This window comes from Sorghum bicolor, unplaced genomic scaffold (assembly GCF_000003195.3).
Source record: "Sorghum bicolor cultivar BTx623 unplaced genomic scaffold, Sorghum_bicolor_NCBIv3 super_75, whole genome shotgun sequence".
Lineage (NCBI taxonomy): Eukaryota > Viridiplantae > Streptophyta > Magnoliopsida > Poales > Poaceae > Sorghum > Sorghum bicolor.
In genome coordinates, this window is record NW_018396448.1 from 22,026 (window position 1) to 34,810 (window position 12,785).

General features: G+C 51.4%; 1 protein-coding gene across 1 annotated transcript; it reads right to left on the minus strand.

Moving 5' to 3' along the window:
• Positions 1-2,231: 2,231 nt before the first annotated feature.
• Positions 2,232-10,151, minus strand: LOC110431532. Its single transcript, XM_021450625.1, has 2 exons — positions 10,074-10,151; positions 2,232-2,873 (listed from the first exon to the last, which is right to left on the minus strand). Exons 1-2 carry the CDS (start codon positions 10,149-10,151, stop codon positions 2,232-2,234), a joined length of 720 nt encoding a protein of 239 aa, XP_021306300.1.
• Positions 10,152-12,785: the final 2,634 nt, after the last annotated feature.

Consider the following 12,785-nt stretch of genomic DNA (forward strand, 5'->3'; position numbering starts at 1 on the left):
TCGAACTGTAGAATGTCAATGTCATCTGTCTATACATATTTTGCAGGATAGTATAGCTAACTTGGCTACAGAACTAGGAATTTTTGATGAACCTGACAACTTATTACGACTGGAACAATGGGCAGCATTTTTCAGTTTGTTTCGAGTGTGTTCTATCTCAGTTTTGCAATGGTCTGCCTAATCACAACATAGTAGGATCTGAAGTTATGTATGCAAAGTCGATGACTGGTTAGCGGTGGCATTGGTGTTTGATTTGTTTGTCTTTGAGCCATCGAGATGATTTTGTTAAAAAATGTGACCAAATAATGTGCTACCAGACAACTTTTTTTTTACTCCTGTTTCTCTGCAATGGTGTGCAAACAATACTGCTCATTCATTAGCTTTCAAGTTCTTAGAGTGAACCATAATTTCAATTTATTCATGGATGCTTTGTAATTATTTGCTTTGGTAGATTCTTTGGCATGGAGAATGTTGGATTCTATACGGGCATACTCACTTCAAATAATCCTAATGATCCTGGCTTGGACGACTTGAACTTGCCATTCACGCAAGACACTCCTACTCCGTTCACTGGTAATAGTATCGTTTCTGATGAATTGCAAGATGATGTTGTGCAATCCCAAGGAACTGAAGGTATTGGTGGTGGCCGTCGTGCTAAAAAGGGTGCATCACATAGGCAAAAAAATTTGACAACGAGGAAGATAAAGTCATATGCTCTGCTTGGTTGCAAGTTAGCAAAGATCCCATTAACGGAGCCAATCAAGCTCGTTCAACTTTTTGGGGTAGAATTCATGCATTCTTTGATGAACACAAGGATAAAAAGACAGCCGTCTGTGTCAGAACAGAGAATTCTCTTATGCATAGGTGGCTCACTATTCAGAGGGAAGTGAAAAAGTTCTGTTCATGCTACGAGAGAATTGAGCGGAGGAATGCTAGTGGAGCAACTATCCAAGACATGGTATGTTTTCATATTTGGTTCTTTTATTTGTTTGCCAATATTTGGTTCATTTGTGAAAATATAAACCTTTCAAATATCTTACTTGTGCAGATTAATGCAGCATTGGATACATACATTGGAGAAGATGACGAAAATAAGCCGTTCACTCTTATGCATTGTTATCACAAGCTGAAGGATGAAGACAAGTGGAAGTCATTGAGGATTGAAATGGCTCAGAAGAATAAAAAACAAAAGACTACCAAGGCATCCACGCCGAGCAATGTACAATCGAGCAAGAATGATGAAGTGGAAGAGGTTGCAGCCCCAGGTTTCGAAGAACGAAAGAGGCCAAAGGGTCAGAAGCAGGTAAAACAAGCTAGGCGTGACGACGCCTCTCTTGCAGCTTTGGAAAATATGTGGGAGAAGAAGGAGGCACGTGAATTGGAAAGAGACAAGGCAAGAGAGGCTTCACTTGAGGTCGAGAGGGCTGCACTTGAGGTAGAAAAAGCTGCACTTGAGCTTGAGAAGAAGCGACTGTCAAATGAAGAAAAAAAATTGAAGCGGAGCTCCTGAAGGAGGAGAAAGACATCATGTTAGCGGATAAGAGCCCCCTTGACCAAGACCAGCTGCAGTGGTTAGAGATTATGAAGAAGAAGATCCTTGCGCGGCATATGGGAAATTAGATTCAGTTTAATCCTAGAATTTAATTTTAATCAATGTTAATTTAGTTCATCATCAAGTGAACCTTTAGTTTATTTAGTCAATGTCAATTTAGTTCATTCAGCAGACCCTTTGTTTCAAATTTTTTTGAACTTAAAAGTGGTGTGAGGCAATGTCGTGTGTGCGTTTCAGCTAGGCAAGTGATTACTGTGCAGTGATTATAAAAATAAATGTTTCAGCGACATATTGTTTACACTAATAAAAAAATAGTTCATGACACTTGAATGAAAACACTATGTTAAGTAATACTATGCACATTATAAATCATGATGACGGTTCCATGTGGTATAAATCCGGATGACGGTTCCATAGGTGCTCAATGAGGTCTTCTTTCAACTGGAAGTGTGTTGGCTTGTCTTTGATCTGTTTATAGGCTTCAATAAATTCAGCTAGTGTCCGAGTAGGCGTGCCATGAGAAGGTTGCACATTTTCACCAACATCCTGGAACCGCTCATCAGGGTCGACAACTCTTTCATCCTCAACAATCATATTGTGCATGATAACACAAGCCCTCACGATCAATGCAAGTGTCTCCCTATCCCAAATGCGACCTGGCTGTCGAATAATGGCAAACCTAGCCTTCTTGTGCTTCTTGTGCTGTTGCAAAATATTTCTGCTTGTTCCCCATAGGAGATGAGATAGTCTTGACTAAAGTCGCCCATGGAGGGTAAATACCATCGGCGAGCAAATAACCCATCTTGTAGTCATGACCATTAATGGTATAGTTCACCTCTGGAGCTCTACCTTCCGCCAAGTTGTCGAACAGTGGAGACCGGTGAAGAACATTGATATCATTATGAGAACCAGGCATCCCGTAAAATGCATGCCAACACCAAAGGTCATGAGATGCAACAGCTTCTAAAATGATAGTTGGCCTATTCACATGCCCCTTGTACTGCCCCTGTGATTGCATTGGACAATTCTTCCATTCCCAATGCATACGATCGATGGACCCTAGCATGACTGGGAAACCTCTTTTCTCATTGACCGCCAGCAAGCGTGCTACGTGAGCCTCAGTGGGGTATCTAAGGTATTCTGCTTCAAATATTTCTACAACTGCAGCAACGAACCTACGTAGGCTCTCAAGCGCAGTGCTTTCGCCTATGCGAATATACTCATCTGTAGCATCAGCAGAAATCCCGTATGTGAGCATACGAAGTGCGGCAGTAACTTTCTGGAAGCAACTTAGACCGAGCACACCTGTCACATCCCTATTCTGCACAAAGTAATTATCATGTGTTTCAACGGCATCCATGATGCGTTGGAAAAGTGGCCGGCTCATTCTAAATCTGAAGAAAACAAACAAAAGTTCAATGCGTCGACAAAAATAAACAAATACAATGAATTAATGTAATGTGAAAGAACAACAACCTCCGACGGAATAAATCTGGACCATACGTCGGATTATCCGCCAAATAATCTTGATACATCCTCCGGTGGTCGCCTTCTCTATCGCGATAAATAACAGCATGGCCAGGGATTGATGCACCAGGTCTTTGTTTTGTTCTGAAAAATGTGTGCACAACTCGAGCAGCTGTGAACATGAAGTAATCATCGTCGTCTGAAGACTCATCGTCCAATCGTCTTCGCAGACGTGATCTAGAAACCCTCCTCCGCCGCAGCTAAGAACAATTACGCGCCTCAAAACATTGAACAAAATAAAAAATACACGACGGACACAAGGATTTAGGAAGGACGAACCTTGGAGATCCGTAGCGCAATCCTGCTTGATGAAGTCGGCGGCGGCATCATGGGTACCGGGAACCTGGACAAACGAACTTGTGAAATACTTCATTGGCTTGTGAATGTATTTGCTATATGCTATTAACGACACTTCATTGGCTTTATTTACATAGAAAAGAAGGAGATGCACCTCAATCGTATCTTCTCTTGCGCGGAGGTTCACCTAGAAGATCGCGACTCTTTCTTTCACGTATGAATACTAGGCCAGGTCTACGTACCAACCAATGAAACACACAGACACCAATTGCCTGCCGGCGCGAAGAAATTCGCGGCGGCGCAAAACAAAGTCGCGCGAAGCAAAAAAAACACGATGATTGCCAACTCAATTTATGCAAAACCTTTAGAGATGATATATTTTTAGACTTTGCATTTTGTTTTGGAAGTTTGCAAATAACAACAAATGCCAACTCCAATATGCAAAACCCTTGGAGATGCTCTAAATGACATGTGTCATATGGAATCTTGCTTCGGTCTGTTTGTAGACATTGTAAGTTTTAGTGCAAGATAGGTGCACAGTTTACGCCTAATGCACCATAGTCTAAGAAACCATTTTTGACGCACTATTTGGTACTCCTGGGTGAAGAGGCTCAAGTTGAAGCTTGGTTCGGTTAGTTTGGAGATAGTGTTAATCCTTATGCAAGGTAGGTGCATGGTTTGCATGGAACATACCATATGCTTCGAAATCAATTTGGATGCACCCGATGAAACTCCTTGATGACATGTGTCATTTGGAATCTCGCTTCGGTCCATTTGGAGACATTGTTAGTTTTGGTGCAACAAAGGTGCACAGTTTGCACGTAATGCACCATAGTCTAAGAAACCATTTTGGATGCACTTTTTGGTACTCCTAGGTGAAGGGGCTCAAGTGGATGCTCGGTTCGGTCTGTTTGGAGATAGTGCTAATCTTGATGCAAGATAGGTGCACGGTTTGCATGGAACATACCAAATGCTTGGAAATCAATCTGGACGCACATGATGGAACTCCTAGATGACGTGTGTCATACGAAATCTTGCTTCGGTCTGCTTGGAGATAGTGTTAGTTTCGGTGCAAGATAGTTAGAAGGTTTGCACGTAATGCAGCATAGGCTAAGAAACCATTTTGGACGCACCCAATGGTACTCCTTGGTAAAAGGCTTAAGTGAAAGCTCGGTTTCGTCTATTTGGAGATAGTGCTAATCTTGATGCAAGATAGATGCACGGTCTACATGGAACGTACCATATGCTTAGAAATTAATTTGGACACACCCGATAGAACTTCTTGATGACGTGTGTCATATGGAATCTCGCTTTGGTGTGCTTAGAGACAGTATTAGTTTGGGTGCAAGATATGTGCACGGTTTGCGACCAATTTGGAAGCACCTGTTTGTACTCCTAGGTGAAGAGGCTCAAGTGGAGGCTCGGTTCGGTCTGTTTAGAGATAGTGCTAATCTTGATGCAAGATAGCTGCACGATTTGCATGGAACATACCATATGCTTAGAAATCAATTTGGACGCACCAGATGGAACTCCTAGATGACATGTGTCATATGGAATCTCACTTCGGTCCGTTTAGAGATAGTGCTAGTTTCGGTGCAAGATAGGTGCATGGTTTGCACCTAATGCACCATAGGATAAGAAACCATTTTGGACGCACCCGATGGTACTCCTAGGTCAAGGGGCTCAAGTGAAAGCTCGGTTTGGTCTGTTTGGAGATAGTACTAATCTTGATGCAAGATAGATGCACGGTTTGCATGGAACATTTGATATGCTCAGAAATAAATTAGGACGCACCTAATATAACTCCTTGATGATGTGTGTCATATAGAATCTTGCTTTGATTCATTTAGAGATAGTGTCAGTTTTGGTAGAAGATATATGCACGGTTTACGCCTAATGCACCATAGGCTAAGAAACCATTTTAGACGCACCCGATGGTACTCGTAGTTGAAGAGGCTCAAGTGAAGGCTCGATTTATTCTGTTTGGATATAGTGCTAATCTTGATGCAAGATAGTTGCACAGTTTGCATGGAACGTACCATATGTTAAGAAATCAATTTGGACGCATCTAATGGAACTCCTAGATGACGTGTGTCATATGGAATCTCGCTTCGGTCTGTTTGGAGACAATGTTAGTTTCGGTGCAACATAGGTGCATAGTTTGTGCCTAATGCACCATAGTCTAAGAAACTGTTTTGACGCAACTGTTTGTATTCCTAGATGAAGAGGCTCAAGTGGAAGCTCGATTCGGTCTGTTTGGGGATAGTGCTAATCTTGATGCAAGATAGGTGCACGGTTTGCATGGAACATACCATATGCTTGGAAATCAATTTGGATGCACCCGATGGAACTCCTTGATGATGTGTGTCATATGGAATCTCGCTTTGGTCCGTTTAGAAATAGTGTTAGTTTCGGTGTAAGATATGTGCATGGTTTGCGCCTAATGCACCATAGTATAAGAAACCATTTTGGAAGCACTTGTTGGTACTTCGGTGAACAGGCTGAAGTGGAACCTCGGTTTAATCTGTTTGGAGATAGTGCTAATCTTGATGCAAGATAGGTGCATGATTTGCAAGGAACATACCATATGCTTAGAAATCAATTTGGACGCACCCAATAGAACTCCTAGATGACATGTGTCATGGAATCTTGCTTCGGTCCTGTCGGTGTTTTCCCCCCGGGGGGTCACACCAACGAGTAAATTTGTGTGCGTGCTCCCTTTCCCAGATGGTGATGCAAGAAGACACAAAGATTTATCCTGGTTCGGGCAAGAGAAGGCCCTACGTCCAGCGGGGGAGGGAAGTTTGTATTATCTCGCACCGAAGTGCTTGTATAGGGGCGAATACAAGCGTGGTATGAAGTATGGGAGTTCTACTGTGTATGGGCGTGGTGTTGCCTTATGTGTTGTTTTTCATCTATTCCTGAGTCCTTCCTTTTATAGCACCAAGGAGAGACCCAGGGTACATGTATAGGTGTCAGAATAGGGGTCGATAGAAGCATGGAGCGCTGACCTACTCGAGGCTTCCGTACCGGCGTAGCCTCGAGCCGTCCCATCTTGGTAGCCTGGTAATGATTACGCGTGCCCCCGCATCCTGCTCCGCGCGCCGTCTTGGGCTGGTTCAACGGTCGCACGCTTGTACGGCATGGCGGCAGATCCGGCGGGGTGTTTGTGGTGTTGTCAGTCGACGCCCAACTCGTCTTCAGGAAGGAACCGTGTATGGTCGAGGGTCGGACGCCGTGCAATGCCCTGATGTCCGGAGCACTGACCTTGGTTGTCTCGAGGGGGTTCCGATTAGACGTTCCATCCTCGTTTCCTACACCCTGACACGCCCTGGGTCGTTTGGTGGGGAAGGCTGCAAAAAGAACGACGGGACGGGTGCCTATTATCACGCCTCCCGTGACCAGTGTGTTAGGTGGGAAATGCGGCGGGCGCATTAAATGTCATGGCTCTCGTGCGCGCGTCAGGCGGCGGACAGTGTCCTTGCGCTCGATGCTCCTTGATTCGCTCGAGCCTGTTTCCGTGTTCGACGGTAGCTGGCGCTCGACCCCTGATCGATTCGCTCGACGCTGTTTCCGTCTTCGAGGCTACGGCCGTCGACGACCGCATATACATATGACCGGAGCGCCGAGTCGAGAGCCTTGACCTGCGTACGGGTAATCTTGTTGTACACGTCGGTGAGGGTACCCCTTACTGATACCCTCGACAGTAGCCCCCGAGTCTCCATTTGAGCGCTGGCGCTCGAGTGGAGGCTTTGTTTTGCGCTCGACTTTCCGTGGGGGCACGCGAGCGACCCCGCGGGGGTAGCCCCCGAGCCCTTGGAGGAGTTTTTGACTCCTTCGAGGGTTATTTTGCCTAATTTGCAGAAACGCTATCGACACCAGTGGTGGAAGGTTCTGATTGGCTTGCCTTGCACGGAGGTTTCGACGTACTCTCGATAGAGCGAGCGTCTTCCACCCTAGATTGAGTTCTTAGCGGGTAGTCCAAGTGAGAACCTGTGCCCCTTTCGAGGGGGTCAGTTGTAGCCCGGAGGCGTTCTCATAAAGCAGGGTCGACGTGGTCGAGGGTACTGGTCTCATTCGATAGAGTCCAGCGGCTCGATGCCTCCCGTCGGGGGGATCCCTCTCGACTGTCTCGACCCTACCTTGGACATCGCCAGCGAGTCTTCGAGGCGGGCCTCGATCTTCGACCGCTCGCTGGGGATCCCTGACTCCGGTGCTTTAGATCGGCTGTCGAACCCTTTCGGTGGGCCAGCCTGCGACCTCTCGAGGCTTTCGCGAGTATGCCCCTTGGTTTACAAGGGAAGGAAGTGGCCGCGGCGGTTCGCCTTTTTGCCCGTTGGGCGCGCCTTTTCAGGTGGGTGACGTTACGACACTGCGTCGGCGTGGAATTCGGAGCGCCCCGCCTGTGAGGGGGAAAAGACTGTTAGATGGCGCATTTATGGGGGGAGTTACCTTATTTCTCAGATCTGTCAGTTGGCGGACCGCTGCCTATAAATACGCCGTGGCGCCGGCGCCGTTCTTTCTTCTTCCTTCCGCCTTCTTGCTTTCACCCTTTCGTTGCCTTAGCTCTCTTGCCGTCTTACGCGCGCGTGCACCCCCTCGAGCGGTAGCGAATCCACCGCCCTTCCAGCCAAGATGCCTGTGACACTCGTCGCCGCCGACGACTGGCGCCCGTCGTCGATGACGGAGCGCCGGTTGCTAGAACTTGAGAGTGAGGGACTGTTGCGCCGCCGCACCTCGCTGTCGTCGCCAGAGTGGATCACGCCGCCTGCAGGCCACAGGGAGCCCCAGCCGCCCGAGGGCTATGTGGTGTCGTTCGCCAAGTTCCACCGCCACGGCCTGGGCGCTCCCCCGAGCCGCTTCATGCGGGCCCTCTGCTTCCACTATGGGGTGGAGCTCCAGCATTTCTCCCCGAATGCCATCACCGTCGCGGCGGTCTTCGCCACGGTGTGTGAGGGCTATCTAGGGATGATGCCCCACTGGGATCTGTGGGTCCACCTCTACAGGGGCGAGCTTTTCAACGCCCCCACCGGAACCACTGGCGTGAGGAAGCACGTGCGGGCCGGGTGCCTCAACCTGGTGTTGAAGACGAAGAAGACAGAGAGGTCGCGCGAGTACATCCCGGTGGGGTTGTCATCGAACCACGCCGGGTGGGACTCGCAGTGGTTCTACCTGAGGAACGACGACGGTCTCTTCCCTGCTTACACCGGTCGTCTGATTACGGAGCGCCCGGACAACTGGACATACGGCGTCGTCTAGGAGCACCAGTCGCGGCTCGACCCCCTCCTCGACGCCATGAAGAAGCTGCGCCAGGAGGGCTTGTCCGCCGCTCTCGTCCTCTCGGCCGTCCATAGTCGAAGGGTCCTCCCTCTGATATCTCGGCCGTTGAGGATGGACGAGATGGGGCCGGGCGTTTCGTCCCGGGATCTTGAGGCGTGCCGGATGTCCAACGAGGCTCTGGCAGACGATGAGACCGCCGCCCGAGTTAGGGCGGCCATCGCCGGTGACTTCAAGTCGAAGCACGTCAACGGCTTCCCTATGAGGCCCGACGAAGGCTCGATCGACCTGGTACGCTCTTTTCTCGCACATAACTCCGACTCTGGATTCTCCTCGATCCTTTTTAAACCTTCCTTTGTTCTGTTAGGGACGTATTGATGTCCGGTCCTCGAGGCCCCCTGTGAAGGAGGATGAGGTCGATCGCGACCGACGGCGCCAGTCCGCCGAAAAGCTGAAGTCCGCCAAGGACTCTGCAAAGAAAGGGGAGAAAAAGAGGAACCTCGACCGCCAAGCATTGGATGCGCGTCGAGCTAAATCCAGGCAGAGGGGGGAGTCTGAGGAAGAATCCCCCAACGAAGATGATGACGACGACGAGGACAGTGATGATTCTGAGGGGATGGCGTCTCGCCTTGACCAGATCCTCGAGGGTCCGCCTCGAGGCGACGTTGACGTCCCTCGGACGGAAGCTCCAAAGGAGGGTCTGAGCGGATCTCACCGCCCTCGGGCCGACACCCCTCCCGCGCCCATGGCTGGTCAGGTCGCGCCGCGCCCTCCCCCTGCGCCCAGGGGGGGTGGCCATGCTAGGCCCCAGGCGACGGGGCCTCTGACTCGCGGTCGGGCCGCGGCCTCTGAGAAAGGAGTGGCCGGCCGCAGGAGCGCCAGTCCCGGCGCTCGTCAAGCGGGAGTTGCTGCGCCAAGGTCAGTGCCTGTCCTCGAGGAGCCTGGAGCCTTGATGCGGGGTGGCTCGAGGCCCACCGGTCGGGGCGCTGGGAGGCGAGCTGTTCTCCCCGTGGGGTAAGCCTCTTCGTCGTTGTGACATTTGTTTTCATGTTCCTCTACATCTTCTCACACGCCGATCTTTTTACGCTCATCCCTTTCTTTTCTTCAGACTAAAGCGGACACTCGAGCAGGCCCAGCCTTCCATGGCGATAAGGCTCAAGGCGGGAGCAGTCTCCAAGGAGCCAGGTTTGCAGCTTACTTCTAGTCTTTTGACGTTCTTGTGTCGGTCGTCATAGTGACCGGCCTCTATTCTTTGTTTTACAGCTTCCTCCGACTCTCGTCCTCCGGCTGACGCTGAGGGCGCCCTGCCTCATCCCGAGCCTACCCTGTCGCCGCCGACGCGGGTCGAGGCGCCACAGACTTAGGGGCAAGAAGGAGCCCCCGATCCTCCCCGATTGGGGGTCGAGGCGGACCCAATTACCATCAGCGACACGTCTGGTGGCAACGAGACGTCGGGGGATGCCCACCCTATGGAGGAGGAGGCGTCGACCTCCCTCATCGTGGGACGGACTCCCTGGCCCACTGGTCTTCGCGCTCTCGATGAGCAGAAGAAGAAACAGGAGGAGGATGAGGAGCGGGAGCGCGAGGCAACGGGGCAGCCGCAGGATCAGCAGCAGCAACAGCAGGAGCAGCAGGAGGAACAGCAGCAGGAGCAGCAAAAGCAGCAGCAGCAAGAGCAGCAGCAGCAGGATCAGGGGGGCAATAGGCAGGACCGCTTGAGCCCCGCCTCAAGGTCTGGCCCAACCAGTACCACCGGCGCCGCAATTGCCCGGCGAGCAGGAGGAAGATTTGCCGGTATACGGCCCTCCGACTCCAGCGTGGCTCCTTCCGGGGGCGCCTGCCGCGATCCGGGCAGAGCCGGGGCGAGCGGATGGAGTGGTGGCACTTGCGTGCATGATGCGCACCCCCGCCGACCCCGAGTCCGAGATCAGGAGGACAATCTACGGCATGGATGGGATCGCCCCAGGGTTCCTCCGGGAGCGCCGGGCCTGGGAGGACCGCTTTCCCTCCGAGGAAGACGAGATCGGGTCGTCGGGGAGTAAGGACAGTACCTGGAAGATGGTGGACGACGACGGGCCGTTCCCGTGCCTCTTCGACCTGTTCTTGCACCACGGGGGCTCCCTCGAGACCGTCGAGAACCTTATCCGCGGCGTCAAGGCGCGGGCTGATCGAGAGATGGAGAACTGGTGCCCCGATCGGATTCATATCCGGGCTTCCACCGATCCATCCGAGCCCAATATCTTCCTCGATGACAAGAAGGAGGCCGAGAAGTGGGAACATGTCGAGGAGCTCCGCCTTTGGATGAAGCACGTGGTGGGGCTCCTGTCGGACATCATCAACAACGGGCTCGGGCCGGCTTATTTCGTAAGTATTTTTCGGTCCTTAATTCTCATAGATCCTTTGGTTTCGTGTTCTAACCGTTCCAACCCCCCGCTCGAGGACATGAAAGAGACCTCCCGCATCAAGTCGAGCTTCATTCACGCCACAAGAGGTGGCTGGGAGCAGCTCCCCGTCCTCAAGGACCAACTCCTCGAGTCACAAGAAAAGCTCCTTAAGGCCTATAAAGACCTCATAGTGCTCGGGGAGGAGAAGAAGGCGAAGGAGGCTGCCTTGGTCGAGGCTCGAGAAGCCTCAAGGAAGGCGGAGGAGGAGACGACGATGTTACGGGAGCGGGCTCTGACGGTCGAGGAGGCCGCATCCAGAGCCCGGGAGGAGGCCCTGTCTTACAAGAGCGTCATTGCAGACCTGGACAAGGAGAAGGGCCTTCTCAAGACTGACCTGGACTCCCTTCGAGAGTCCTTCCAAAAGATGAAGGTGGAGCACGTGAACGGCGAGATCGCCAGGAGTGCCGCGGAGGAAGCCAAGAAGAAGGCCCTCGAAGATCTCGAGGCGGAGCGGGCTCAATCCCGCAGGCTCTCTGACGACGTCGAACGTCTGAAGGGAGAGCTGTTGGAGAAGAGCGGGGCCATTGCTCAGGCTGGCAAGGCGATCGAGGATCTCCACGTTGCCAACACCAAGCTGGCACGCTCCAACAGAGAGATCGAGAGGGCCAACACCAGACTGGTCGGCGAGAACACGGCCTTGGAGGAGAGCGTCCGTGGTACGTTTCCTCTATCGGATTTCTTTTTCGAGGTGTGCTTGGTTTTTCCTAAGGTTTCTTGTATTGGCATTTTCAGGGCTTAAGGACGAACTCCTAGCCGCCCAAGTCGAGGCCCGTAATGCTAAGGCCCAGCTCGAGGCAGAGGTTGCTTTGAACCGTCGCGTATGGATGGCGATAAACGACCTCTCGACCTCCTGGGAGGTCGAGCCTGTGGACGAGTCGAAGGAGGACGCTCGAGGCGACGCACTGGTCGACCAGCTGTGCTACTTAGGCGCGACGCTGAGAGATCGGGTGCGGGATGCCCTCCACATCGGGGTGAAGCGGGCGATGGCGGTTGTCTGCTCTGGCTTCTCCTACGACATGGAGGTAGTGTCCCATGGCTTCGCCACCGACATCTCTAAGACCGACGCGGAGAACGAAGAGAGGCTCCACGCCTTGATCGACGACGCGGAGGCTCCTAGAGAGAGGCTGGCCAAGTTATTTGAGCCTGAGGTGCTTCCTCCTGAAACTAGCTCGGGCGGAGGCGAGGGTGGTGAGGATCGTGCCATGGACTGAGGCCTGCGAGCCTGCTCAGGGTGCCTGGGGCCCCTTGTATAATACTTTGTTAATCCTGTTTCTAGGCGATACAGTATCTTTTGGTAATTGTTAAATGTTTATTTGTCTTTCCGCTCGAGGTTCTTTTATTTCTCTTTGCGCCTACGTATGTGTTCCTTGTTCGATTTTTCGTAAAAGACAGCTTCGATTACCTCGAGGGTGAGGGAGTGAGTAGAGTTTCCATAGCTCGGGGGCATAGGAGTTCTCAGGCTCTTTATCCCTCGGCCCTTAAGGGGCTCGAGGCGCCTCAACTACTCGATCATGCAAGGTTTACTAAGTAAGAGAGAGAAAATTTTGGCTTTTTTCGACACTTGGGGGGTCACCCCCCCGTAGCCCCCGAGGGGGTATCGACTATGATGGGTCATAGTCGGTACTCCCTTCTTACGTCGGGATTTTGACTTGTGAAGCCTAAGTACAAAAGGAAGTTGCTCGAGGGAA

Bases quoted from the DNA above. Each gene is read 5' to 3' on its own strand.
- LOC110431532 (XM_021450625.1), bottom strand. From the start codon at position 10,151: ATGAGGGAGGTCGACGCCTCCTCCTCCATAGGGTGGGCATCCCCCGAC. The intron at 2,874-10,073 runs GTAATTGGGTCC...TACTTTGTGCAG, and splicing joins CACCAGACGTGTCGCTGATG to AATAGGGATGTGACAGGTGT.